This window comes from Dendrobium catenatum, unplaced genomic scaffold, assembly GCF_001605985.2.
Source record: "Dendrobium catenatum unplaced genomic scaffold, ASM160598v2 fragScaff_scaffold_1676, whole genome shotgun sequence".
Lineage (NCBI taxonomy): Eukaryota > Viridiplantae > Streptophyta > Magnoliopsida > Asparagales > Orchidaceae > Dendrobium > Dendrobium catenatum.
In genome coordinates this window covers 1,861,639-1,875,532 of record NW_021320138.1, presented here as the reverse complement: position 1 = coordinate 1,875,532, position 13,894 = coordinate 1,861,639, and the positions used below count along the sequence as shown (strand labels likewise).

Below are 13,894 nucleotides of genomic sequence, written 5' to 3'. Positions count from 1 at the left end.
TTTTTGTGGCTGTATTGTTGCTTTTGATCTATCCAAATGAATTGACAGCAGGCCCACCAAGTTCAATTCTTCTCCTCACTGTAGAATCAATAAGAATAATCTTATAGGGTGGCTTTGTCCTGTTTCAGTTGTAATCTTTCCTCATTTATAGATTTCATCAATGTATACATTTTCAATGAGCGGTTCTAAAATTGCTTTTCTTTATACTTGCATATTTCTATCCTTGGTTGCCTTGCTATTATTGTAGTGATATGAAAGTTGGTTTCACTCTATCCCGAGTTTGAGTAGGTTTTCATAGATATCTATTGCATGTTTTATGCTTCAAATGTTTTGTCTCTGAAAGTCTCATACATGCTTTATTCACCCTCATATTGTTGTTTCATATTGTTGTTTGTCCCCATATAAGGTTGTCTCTACTTTTTAACTTTCATTGCAGCTTTTTTACATTGTTTAAATGAGTTGTTGGATGTGGGCTTAACCAAGTACCAATAAAAAACCTAATCTTTCTGATGTTTTTGAAGGATTAATTGAAGATATGACAACAAGATTTTTTGCCCGTTCAAAGTTATCAGCAATAATAGTTGATGGTTGTGGTATAAAAGCAAAGCTCATTAATTAGTCCAAGTTGTATTGTTAAGGAGTCAGAGATCAGTTGAGATTGTAGTTGTTTCTGTTCTTTAAGATCATGGAAAATGGAATTCTTGAAGAAGCAGACAATGAAGTCCTTCCTATGTGGCCTGATAATCTTATGAATGCATCTGAAAAGCAGTTCAACATCGAAACCAGGGCAGATCGAGATATGCTAGAAGATGTCACAATTGTGGACGATTCTTCTGTTGCAGATTTCAAGCGGCTCCTTGAGCTAACCAGCTATAGCGAGAAGGGCTCTTCCCAGTTGGCGTACCTTGTTAAAAGTTGGGAGTACAAGCAAGCAAATGCTGCGCGCCTTCTGAATGAAGAGCTGAGTATCCTGAGCATACAGAGGAAGGAAACTGAGCTCAAGAAGCTAGAGATCATAGAAGCACACCGTTTTGAGCAAGAAAAACATGCTGGAAATAAACGACCTATATCCATTCTTGAGGAAGTTTATGACATCTGGGGAGCTGCTCCTAGAAGGATAAATGATGGTCATGCATTCAACAAAATCATTACCATAGATGCTGAGTATAACACAGTAAATTACTGGAAGCAACGCGCCATTCAGCTGGAAAAGTTGCTCGAGGAAAGCATCCAAAGGGAGCAGATGCTCATGCAGAAATTGCAGGATAATCTTAATAATCTTCAGGCACAATCATCACCTGTAGATGAATTGTCTCAGATTTTAAAAAGGGCTGATAACTACCTGCACTTTATTCTGCAAACTGCACCAGTTGTCATTGGTCATCAGGTGAATTAATGCTCTTTCTGGACAGGCTTAAAATTTAAAAATTGCATGTGTGAAAGAGCATGCCTACGCATGTATGTATCTATCATTTACAGGCTTTGCTTAATTTTTTTCTTGAGAATTTATATTTGATATTTGTTTTTTCATTTCAGACAAAAAAAAGGGAGATTTACATACATATCACCTAATACTATTCTATTTACATATTTAATTTCTAAAACTTTAATATTACATACATATCACCCATAGTTCATTTTCATATCAAATATGAGTGGTAGAAATGAAATATATGAGTGGTAGGAAAGAAATATAAGTGGTATATATATTTGATATTAAAATAATATAGAGTAGTATGCATGAAATATTAAAATTTTGAGTGTTAGACATATAAATAGGATGTTATAAAGTGATATGTATGTAAATTTCCTCCAAAAAAAAAGAAGCAATTCCATAATTCGAAGGTAGTGAACATTTTGTAAATATATTATAGATTGTAGCTGTACAATTGTATACCATTTATCCTTATTATTTTGCTTGATTCAGCATGTTCATGAGTCTGTTCTTTATGCATTTTGAGCAACATTTGAATATCAACTGATTTAGGCTTCGTTTGGGACGGCTTTTTTATTGCTTTTTAAAGCAGCTTTTAAAGACAAAAATTTAAACTTTTGTACTAAAAAGTTATTTTAAGAAGCAGTGAAAAAGCTTTCCCAAATGAAACCTTAGTCTCTTTGGATTGATATATCTTTCTTAGCATAAATGAAGCATTTCTTTTATTGGGCTTATTCTTACTCGTTATTATGCTTGAGCATGACTCGGCTATCATTTAGCACTGTTGAGGATATCTTATATCCATATGCTGCTTTCCTTTTTTTCGAGAAAAAAGTGTATTATAATTAACTAACTATGCCTTTCTAAGGAGTTACTTTCTCATATTTTTTCTTTTGCTGCTCCAGGATAAAGAATTACGTTATCGTTTCATCTATAACCATTTCCCCAGGCTGGGAGAGGAGGTAATCATTTTATCACTGCTTGTACCTTAATAGTTCGCAGCATAAGATTTATAGTGTTTTTGTTCTTGATTATTTTATCAAGAAATGGAAAATAGAAATATAAGCCGACTTCTATCTTCTTTGTAGTGGATTATCTTCCCTTAAAATGTTATTTTAATTTCCTTCACTGGTATTTGATTGGAATGTAACTGATATTTTCAGGACATTATAGGTAAAACTGATACCGAGATATTTACCGGATTGGGCGTCAAAGAATCTCAGGAGTTCAAGAGAGAAGTCTTGGAACGAGGGTTGCCGGCTAAGCGGGAAATAACCTTTGAGACTGAATTGTTTGGAAAAAAAACATTTTTAATATATGTTGAACCAGTATTCAGCAAGGCAGGAGAAACAATAGGTGTCAATTATTTGGGAATGGATGTAACTGACCAGGTAGTGGCCCTTTTAAGTTTGTTCTCTTTGAAGTTATTTTATCTTTTCTTTCAGTATCAGGATTTTAATGTGTTAGGAGATTCTTTACTTTATCATCTTATTGTAAATCTAACTCACTGCTAAGTAGCATTTTTATTCTTTACTTTTGAATTATATTTATTTTTTGGTTGTTTGTTACCCTTTTGTGGTAAACAAATGAATTTATGAAACACTTTCATTTAGAATTATAGTATAATAGTATTTAATGAATTGCAGTTGAAGGATTTTTAAATTATGATCCCTGATGATATTTAAGCTATCCTAGTTTTTTTTTTTTAATAATGCAAAATCATTTTCTTTTAAATCATAATTAGAATGTACCATGTAGGGCTGCAAGCGAACCAAGCGTTCGACGAGCTACTCGATGCTCGGTTCGATTAAAGCTCGTTTGTGATCGTTTAACTAACTAAACAAACAAACTTGAACAACATTTTAAATACTTGATCCTTAAATAAACAAGTTTGAACTCTAACGTTTTCGGTTCATTTATGTTCACGAACAACGACATTTGAAGTTTGTGAACAAGCTCGACATTAAGCTCGATAAAAAGCTCGATAAAAGCTCGAATGGAGAGAAATGCAACAGGTAAGCTTCATTTAAGAATATATTCATACAGATTAATCATATTTTCATTTTAAATAGACAACTGCTTTATTATAAATTTAATTTTCTGAACAAAAGACATTTCACATTTTTCCATGTTTGTTAGATTGTTTGTTTAAGATGTTCATGAACAAATTTAATGTTTGTTTGTTCAATAGATTATTTGTTAAATATGTTCACGAACATAGCTCGTTAAGGCTTGTTTGTTTAAAACTCGATAAGCATTAAACGAACCGAACATGAACCGAACATGAGCCGAATATGAACACCCTTAAATTAAACGAACCAAATATGAACACAAACAATAAAGCTCGAATCAAACACAAACCGAACTTGAATAAGCTAATGATAAACGAACTCAAACATGAGCACTCACATACTCGGCTCGGCTCGGTTCGTTTGCAGCCCTAATACCATGCCAGAAGTCATATGGAAGTTCTTACATATTAGGTGAGAAGAATACTGTGAAAGGCAATGCAGAAATAACTTTTGCTGAAACTATCATGTCAGAGGTTGTTAAGATTGATCTATGTTAACTAAAACTTTTATCAGGTAGTACTTAACAAGACTGAGCGATGAATAGAAGTTTAGAAGGGCTCCTTATATTTAATGCAATTGGGACTGATAATTATTTGAAATCTGTTATCCATTATTCAAGAACGCATTGATAGTTTTCTCATCCTTGTATATATTATCATCAAATAACTGCTGGTTCTGATTAAGATATTACAAAACTATGTTTCTAAATAGATTAACTTGCAACATTAACATATCAAGAGATAATGCCACAATTTCTAAATCTGTATTAACTAAAATTATTAGTACACTGGTGCTAACGTGCTAGAATAAATTACTTTTCCAAAGAGAGATAGCAACAAAAAGTTCCTAACATTCTTGGTTCTTGCTTTAGAACTTACAAAACACCAACTTGGTTTCTCATATCTCCATATATGTTGTTTCACGTGATTGGAAAATTTAATTCGAAGCTTTTCAGCTCTTTCAGGTTTTCTCCACCTTATGCGTGCTATTAAAGTACCTTTGTTCATCTTTCTGATACTTTTTCTCATCACTGCAAAATTATGCTGCCTCGACTGCTGCCATAGGCTTCAAAATCTACACGCACACACACAAAGAGAGAGAGAGAGAGAGAGAGAGAGAGAGAGAGAGAGACATTTTTTAGATATCAGGCTCATTTGAGGCAATAAGATTATTTGGTAATTTTATAGATCTAAACTATAATAAGATATGTTTCATATCTTATTATTTAGAACATTTTTTTATCTTTACTTTGTTGTTATCTAATTTTCTTCGGCTTGAAGTACATTTATACCTATATAAAGACAGCTAATGTGATCTTTTTCCTGGATAATATTATAATGTTTTTACCATTGATATGAATTTTTTTTGGGAAAATACTTGAACAGTTTTGTTTTTTTCTTCCTTGTGGTGATTCCAAGCTTCCAAGGTCTGAAAAATTACTTTACTTTAAAAAATGTTTAAGCCTCTTCTCCTTGCCTTTCAACATCAAATAAGATGCATGGAGATAGTTGACTCATGAAGTCCATGTTGTATAATGTTGGATATCATATCTTAGTACTTAGGAATAATTTATTTTTAATTATTTGTTGGGTAATTTTCCTAGGATTCAAGTAATTTCATTCCTACATAGAGATATGGATGTTTTTCCTATGGGATTTTTTTTCCATCTTAAACACAAATGATTTTCGCAAAATTTCCAAAAATGTGTTTTTTTGTATCCTTTGGGCTAATTCCAATAACCTTACGGGTTATTTCAAGAAACCTCCATTTTTCCTCTTTTCTCCAGATGATCTATATCAAATATTTATAATTACTTTGGATTTATTCATATTTTTTTATAGCAAAAAAAAATCTTTTGGAAGATATGCTGATGTTAAGATGATACTTTACATTGATGACTGCCAGAATGTTCTATAGATTTAGAATAGGCATTTCACATTATTGTGTAAAGTCATGTACATAAAGAGTCACAAGACAAAATATAAGCATGCATGACGCATTTATAGTGAGATTAAGATCAAATTGAGGCATCGATTGAAGAAATAAAGTCATTAAGTTGCAAATTATTTTTTTAAATAAAAGAAAGAAGAACTTGAAGAGGAAGTAATGGAATTTTTAATATTGCAGGATAAATAACTTAAAAATAAGATCTATCTAAACAATAGAACAAAGAGCTAGGTGAAGTTGATATTGGATTCTGTAAAGGAGAAATCATTATTAACAAGTGAAGAGTACCAAAAGTTTGAAATTCAATTTTACTATATTTTGGAGAAGATGATGAGCGAAAATCATAGAGAAGATTTCTAAGTGAAGTTCGACATTACCCATAAAGATCACAAGATCTTGACATCGGAAAAAAAAAATAAATCGGAAAGGAAGATCAACATATTAATTTTTAGTGGTAAAAAAGTAATATCATGTCCTTGAAAGCACGCGACTGAAGAATCAAGGACGGAAATTTCCATATTTTTATTGAAACCAGTGGTTTTTTTTCTTAGCATGGGTGAATAACATAAAACAATTGTATATGACAAATTTTAGGGACTTCTATTTTTTAAAAAATATTAGTAGAACACTATTCATTGTGGACGCTATTCACAAGTAATATGGCATGGAGAGTACTGTACGGGAATATATTTTTAATTGAAAAAAAGAAATTTCCTTTATGCATGATGATGAGTTATTTTAATCAAGGTCTAGATGTATTATGGGCAAGACTAAGGGTTTAAATGAATTTTTAATTGATTTATTTCATGATGAATGGATAAAATGAAATAAATATTTTAGATTGCAACTATCGTATGCAAAACTAAAGTAAGAGGCTTTATTTTTTTTCTTGCTGTTATTCTTCAAGAACTCTGAGATTCTGTTCAAATTTGAGAAGACTGTGGGAATGGATCCCTTAACACCAAATCCTTTTCCCATATGGTTGTTTCCAATTGTTAGATTTCGTGAGTATGCATGGCTTCAATTTGCTATTTATCATGAGAAGGTAACCCTAAATAGTTGGGATAAGCTTGATGATGAAGATGATGAATGTACATGCCTTCAACTTCTGTTATTTGCATACTCTGTTCCAGAGCTTGTATAACAAAGCAATGTTTTCTGCAATTTCTTGAATCCAATGAGGGTGCTCTTGTATATCCTGCAACTAGTTAGGTTGCAGGCTTATTTTTGTAAGTTGCATGCCTTAGTCTTTCGGTTTATAGTTTTACCGCCATGCCAAAAAATTATCCTATTAATCATCCTATGCCCTTTTAGAGTAATCTAACATTATATTTCCTGTGCAACTTTTATGGTAACTTTTGATTCAAGAATAAGATCTAACCAATTTGATCGTATGAAAACAGGTGATTAAAAGGGAGAAAATGGTAAAAATTCGGGAGGAGATAGCCGTCCAGAAGGCTAAAGAAAAAGAACTTAATAAAACCATTCATATTACAGGTTTACTTTTTACTGGTTAAATGAATCTTTATCTTTCTTTGACCCAAATTCCGCTAGTAGGCCTATATTAATATCACTTTGTTTCAAAATTACAGAGGAAACTATGCGGGCAAAACAAATGCTTGCCACAATGTCACATGAGATTAGGTCTCCACTGACTGGGGTTGTTAGCATGGCAGAGATACTTGCAAACACAAAATTGGACAAAGAGCAGCGCCAGTTGCTGGATGTCATGATCTCATCTGGAGATTTGGTTCTTCAGTTAATCAATGATATCCTAGACCTTTCAAAGGTTGAGTCAGGTAGGCACCAGTTCATTCCTCCATATAAAAAAAGAACTCGTTTTTGGTGGTTTTTAAAATGTCCTTTCTCTTGTGAAATTGCTTGCCTAGTAGAAATTAATTTATAGAACTTTCTACTTGTTTCCAGATGATGCGTTATATTTTTTTTGTTTGTCAATTTGTCTTAGTTCTAGTAAGGAAGATTACAAAACTGCTGTAATTTGAGCAGGGAGTCATTATCTTGCATCCATGCCAAAGATTCATGGATAATAATTCCTTGTAGGTAGTGACTTTAACTTCTTTTTCTTCTCTGAGAGAGAAAGAAGTTTTCTAGTTTACAATAACTTAGTGTAGAAACTTTATATAAATATATGGCGTTGAAATCAACTGTCCCCAGGATAAGATCCCCCAATGGCTGCTTTCCAATCCAACTTCAACTTTTGTTGTCAGTTCACGTTGGTTTCACATATATAGATTGATAAATGGAGAAATAGCAAATAGCAATTGAAGAATTTTAGAAATTGAAGTCAACTTTTTATTTTTTATCCATTTAGAAATTCTTTCAAAACCTGATTTTCCTTGATAAACGTGCTGGTTGAGCTGTAATATTTTGGTAGTTTTTTAAAATTAACGTCTCATGCAGCACTTGCTGAAGGAAATTGTTGCAATTGTATTTATTTTTACATGATGATGTTTCATGATTTTTCCCTTTGAAGGAGTCATGAAGTTGGAGGCTGCAAAGTTCCGACCAAGAGAGGTGGTAAAACATGTGCTCCAGACTGCTGCGGCATCTCTGAGAAAGCAGTTGACATTGGAAGGACATGTTGCTGATGATGTACCAATCGAGGTGAGGACATCAGTGAATTACAAGCTATAGGCTTCTTTTGGGACGGCTTTCTTACTGCTTCTTAAAGCAACTTTATAGTACAAAAATTATAATTTTTGTATTAAATAGCTTCTTTAAGAAACAATAAGAAAGCTGTCCCAAACAAAGCCGTAATGTGCGTGGCAGTCGTTCTGTTACATTTGATAGACAGGATCTGCTCAGTAATACATCAACTTTCAAAGCGTTCCAACATTTGCCAGTGCTTTTTATCTTTCCTTAGGATAGATCTCTGATTTTAGTTCTTGGTTAATTGCATTGTTCTTTTCTGCTTATGAGAGCACTAGTTGCTTTATTAATAAAATGATTGAATGTGTTATTGTTTTCTTATGATTGCAAAGCTGCTTTGTTCTATATTTTGTCTTAGTATTGATTTTCTCGTATTTTTATTTCCAGGTTATTGGTGACGTCCTAAGGATTCGGCAGATCCTAACCAATTTAATTAGGTAAAAGTCACCTCAAGGCGTGTTCTTATACATAACCTTTACGGTTGTTTCAAACTTGAGATTTATTCATTTCAAAATTGCTATATTATAAAGCAGTTTTGCAATCCATAGACCCTAACTAATTTCTATATTTAGTAGGACATTTGATAGTTCACTAGCTTCCCTTTTTAAAATAGTGCAACTAGGGTTCAATTTCACAAATAACTAAAATATAATTTAGAAATTGAAAGGTATTTTAGGGCATATTTTTGGTTGTGAGATTCGTTTGTGCTGCTATATATCTTCATTTTCATAACAGGCTTTTTGGAGAAAACTAATTTGAAATGGCACCGCCTGTCACCCACTTAATGTATGACGATTATTCATTATTGCTTATAATTGCTTCTGAAACTAGCGTTTATTTTCTCATATGACTAAAATTTAAGGTAGAAATTGAAAGGCTTTTAAGGGCACAAATTTGGTTGTTGAAATCTTCTGTTCTGCCTCTGTCAATTTCATAACATGCTTTTGAGAGGAAACTAATTTGAAATGACAGTGGCTGTCCTACTTAAAATTGAATGAGTCTTTCCTTTTTTTTTTTGGTTTCAAGTTGGATGGGGGTCCTTATTTCGAACATAAGAGAAACAATGGGCTGCAATGAGTTCCTAGTGCTTACTAGCTTCCGAGGCACTAAGTATTGTGGAAACCAAGTATTCTTTGAAATTTCTTCATGTTTCATAATTTTCTTTCATTTCATTATGGTTCCATTTTATGGCATGCATAATCATATACATGATGGCAATGATTATATCATCATATTCTTACCTTTGACAAAACACAAGGCCCTATGCATAGATTGGTTAATTAACCTAAAAGCTTGTTTTAATAATTATCACTTATCAAATTTTCGTTAAATTTCGCTTGCAATGCCTAGGTTGGAAGATTTTGCTAGACTATCTTTGCAAAATAACGATAGACCTTATGATGTAAGCTCATTGTGCAGCATGAAATGCGAACTTGAATAAGAATTCTTAATACCTTCTTATAAGGAAAAGTTAGTTGTTGAAACTAACTTATTCACATAAGTTAACCATATTATTTCTAAATATTATGGCTGAATTTTCATCTTACATTTTAAGTGTAATCACTATAACCCACATGTAAAATTTTTTATTTATGGAAAACACAAGAAATAATGGAATTTTTAATTCTTGAACTTTAGTTCAAGCTTGTAGTAAGTTTATAAAGATTAAGAATACTCTTATGGTCAGGTCCCTAGTGGAATTTTCTACTACTTACTAGGTCAAATTTCTTCCATCCGTTCCTTATTGTATTAGTCTCCTATTGCCCACATGTACATTAGCATGAATTTAAGTTTACAGCTGATCCTATTGAAGATGTTAAAGATAATGAGGCCACTTATGTTGAGGAAGACTTAGGTTTAGAGCATAGATGTCAATGGCACAAAATAGCGCGCGCCATGGTGCACGGTGCGGTGCGCCGCACCTACGGCGCCATGTGTATGGTGCGACGCAGACGTTCAAAATGATGCTCACTATTTGCGCCACATGCGCGCCATGGCGCTTGGCGCGCGGCGCAAAATAACGCGTGCCATTGTTTTAATTTTTTTTAATGTAATTATAAATATTTTTTATATTTAATTTTTTTAATTTTTAAAATAATATATTTCCTAATTTTTAAATATATTAAAAGTGTTAAGATTTATGTTAGATTGCATATTTTTATCTTCTTAATGCTATTTACTTTCATTTAAATATATTTGAGTTGTATGAAGATTGACTACTTATTGGGCTTGAAATTGTTAGAGACAGGTTAAAGGATAATCTCATTGGAATTTATTGTATGAAAGCATATATTTGATGGAGAACATGAAAGTTGAAGTGACTTTTTTTAGTAATGGACTTGATATGATTGTAGCTGAAGTGATATCTTGATTGGACGTGGTAATTTTCTTAGCATGTTAGTTAATTAGTAGATCATTTTTAGAATGTAGAAGGATATGCTAGGATAAATAAACATTCCACAAAGTATAACAGGGTTATTTGTTTAAATAAATTTCTTGTGTGATTGCTTGAGTAAATTGCTTGGATTGTTATTTATAATTATTGTATAATTTGCGCCATGTTCAAAATGGCGTGCGCTGCGCCGTGCGCTATGCGCCATGGCTTCAATGGGACTTTTGCTCCATGGTGCGCCATTCGCCGTTAACAAGTATGGTTTAGAGGATTACATGTTGGCATAACTCAAATTAGGATGTGAAAATTGGACAAACCTTGAACCTGAGCATGAATCTAAGTTTGGCCTTCACAACAACAACAACATCAAGCATTTATTCCCACTATATGGTGTCGGCTACATGAATTCTTTTTCTGCATTATGCCCTGGAAAAAGTTAAAATTCTCATTTAAATCTAATAAAAATGATCATTTCTAATATTTTTTAACCAAATCTTTTTAGGTCTACATCTACCTTTCTTAACATAAGTCAAATCTAATACATCTACTTTCCTAACCGTGTTATTGGAAGGCCGCCGTTTTATGTGACCAAACCATCTAAGGTGACTCTCTCTAATATTTTCTTCCAATGGAGCTACTCCAACCTTTTCATGTATATGTCCATTTTTTATCCTATCTCTAAGAATAAAGCCACTCATCCAGCTGAGCATCCTTATCTTTGTAACACTACTTAATATTGTGCTTCTCTTTTAATGGCCAACATTTTGCACCATAATACATTGCAGGTCTAATCACCATCTTATAGAATTTTCCCTTAAGTTTGAGGGGGACTTTTCTATCACACAACAAACCTGATGCATTCCTCCACCTCAACCATCCAACTTGAATTATACTAATAATGTCATGTTCTTTTAATCAAGGTTTAAAATTGCGTAAATAAGTCTCGAGGCGTTTTTCGTCCTGAAGCATGGCGTAAGCCTCGAGGTGGTGCAAGGCGTAAGCCTCACGGGCGAAGAATTGCGTAAATGAGAATTTAAGTATTCTAGCAGGTAAATAACAGTAAGAGTCTATGATACAATAAAAACATCTAAATGAGAACTGATCTTAGTGAAAAACAATAAAATAGATGTAATATATGCTTCTCATAGCATAATTCAAAGTACAAAATCACAACTTGAAGTCTATAAAAAATCAAAACTCCCAAAGTACAAATAAGAAAGAACATCTAAAATCTAATCATATCCCATCATAAAAATTGCATTTCAAATACACGTATGTCTTCTCGCCTCCGCCTACGTCAACATGTACATTGTACTTCCAAGAAGGGTCCCTCCACAATGACGTATTTAACTTTTCCTTTCTCCTAACCATGTTTCCTAATGCACAAATGCAAAATCAAACCAAAAATCTCAAAAAAATTTAAACCATAGATTTTCTATAACTTGAAAAATCAAACCTTGAATTAAAAAAATACTTAAAACCCATAGTAAAGGTGTTGTAGAGGGCGGTTGGACTCAAGTTGCTCACCGGCATGAGGAGGCGCTTGCAGGAGAGGTGGCTGGAAGGCCGGCCGAGAGAAGCTAGGGCGTGCGGACTGCGGCTTGTGGAGCTCTTCCATTCAGTTCGGGTAGGCGGAAAGAAGAAAGGGATGAAATGGCTTTTTTTTTTTAAAGAACTTAAGTGTGTGGAACCTGGATCCATGAGGCGTAAGCCCCACAAAAAATTGCACAATTAAGCCTCTGAGGCGCGCCCCAGGATCCATGAGGCGTAGGCCTCAACCCAGACCCGAAATTGCTTAAGCAATGAGGCTCTTTAGGGTAGAATTATGTAGAGGCGCGCCTCTTTTTGCGCTATTTTAAACTATGCTAATATAAACTTAAAATGTTTAGCAAAAACCATCGTTGTCTATGCCTTATAGGAAGAGCTAGCTGCAAGTAAAATAACAAAAGGCTTTACACCTGTGGGCTCCGAAAATTCGGCCCCGGCCTCCCCCCGTTGATTGCTTTGTTTTTTCTTCGGCGAGGGAGTTTTAATGGAATTAGTTCCGGGGTAAATTTTGGAAGGTAGATGAGTTTGTAGATAAGACACTACTCAGAGATTTTGCCCTCATTTTGAGAGGACTTTATGATTGAGTTCTAGTTTCCTATAGGCGCAATCCCCTATAGTTAATTACCCCTCCCGATAACGAGAGAGAACTTTCGATTAAGGTTAGTCGTCGATCAGATACGTAGAACATACGTGTTATCTGGCATATAGCAGCAGCATAGGCAATGATGTTTGGAATTGGGAATTTGAAAACTTTGGATATTAGAGGTTCAAGGTTTGATATTTAAAAATAGAAATTTTCATCATCTTGCAGTTAAAGCGGATAGTGGGGGAATGGATGATGTACCCGATCAAGATCCCATGGTTCCGTCGTCCCGGGCCATCGTAATCCCTGGTCTACTTAGTTAGAGGAGGTAGTTGACCCAACCTGACAGAAGGTTCCTTGTCGGCAGCCATGGGTTGCTTCGTCCAAGGGTACCTTGTAGACATGAGGTGAATGTTTGTCTAAGGGGATAAATTTGAATCCACCTTAGCTAACAAAGGGCTTTGTACCCTATCGATCATATTCTATTGATTCATATCTCAAGGATTTGATGTCATTAAGGAGCGTATTGGCTCTGGCCATAACTGGTATTTCGTGGTGCCATTTGGCGTCAAAACCACTCGGTTCAGAGGGCCCCGGGTCATAACCGTTTATCCTGCGGTGCCATTTGGCGGCGAAACCGCCGGTTAGAGGACACGTACCACGTCCTTAATGACAGGAGATTGTTTGAGAATGGATCATAGTGATATTTTTGACTAGGCATTTAGCTTTTTGTAAGTTGAAGTAAATTTTGATTTGTCCACCCGACAAACTGTTCCGGAGGGTGGATGAATTTTCCTTTAAGTGGTGTATGGTTAGATTTCAATTTTAAATATTTTTTAATTTCTGGATTTTGGATGATCTTGGATTTTGAGGATGTTTGAGCATTTGGGAGACATTTTGAAAGTATTTGTGATCCCCTTCGGTTGAGATAAACATTCAACGCGGCCATCATCGGGGTGTTTGGGGTTATTTGAAAGTATTTATTGATTGAATTTTGTCGACTTGGCCGAGCTATTGACCGAGGATCGGGTTTTGTAGGCTTTGAATCTTCATTAGTGAATTCTCTTGATTATAAGCCTTGAAGGTTTAATATGAATGTATTAAAACAAATATATCTATCGTCGCAACCGTATATCTATTTGAAGGTTAGAACCCTATCGACTCCTATTGATCCGCATAGAAGAATCGAATTCGAACTTGAACTCACGCGCAGCATCCCTAGACGTCACATGTATACTCATGCTGGT

General features: G+C 34.2%; 1 protein-coding gene across 4 annotated transcripts in view; it reads left to right on the top strand.

The window, feature by feature from the left end:
* LOC110096830 (histidine kinase 5) overlaps nt 1–13,894 on the top strand; it is a 39,510-nt gene that overhangs the window by 914 nt on the left and 24,702 nt on the right. For 2 of the 4 annotated variants that reach the window (XM_020822952.2, XM_028701306.1), the window contains exons 3-9: nt 522–1,387; nt 2,341–2,397; nt 2,599–2,826; nt 6,858–6,951; nt 7,047–7,253; nt 7,949–8,079; nt 8,512–8,561. In XM_020822952.2, the coding sequence (XP_020678611.1) occupies nt 686–1,387; nt 2,341–2,397; nt 2,599–2,826; nt 6,858–6,951; nt 7,047–7,253; nt 7,949–8,079; nt 8,512–8,561 (1,469 nt within the window). In that variant the 5' untranslated portion in view covers nt 522–685. Of the gene's footprint in view, nt 1–181; nt 285–521; nt 1,388–2,340; nt 2,398–2,598; nt 2,827–6,857; nt 6,952–7,046; nt 7,254–7,948; nt 8,080–8,511; nt 8,562–13,894 lie in introns of those variants that run through there. The other 2 variants (XM_028701307.1, XM_020822953.2) reach the window with 2 other exon arrangements.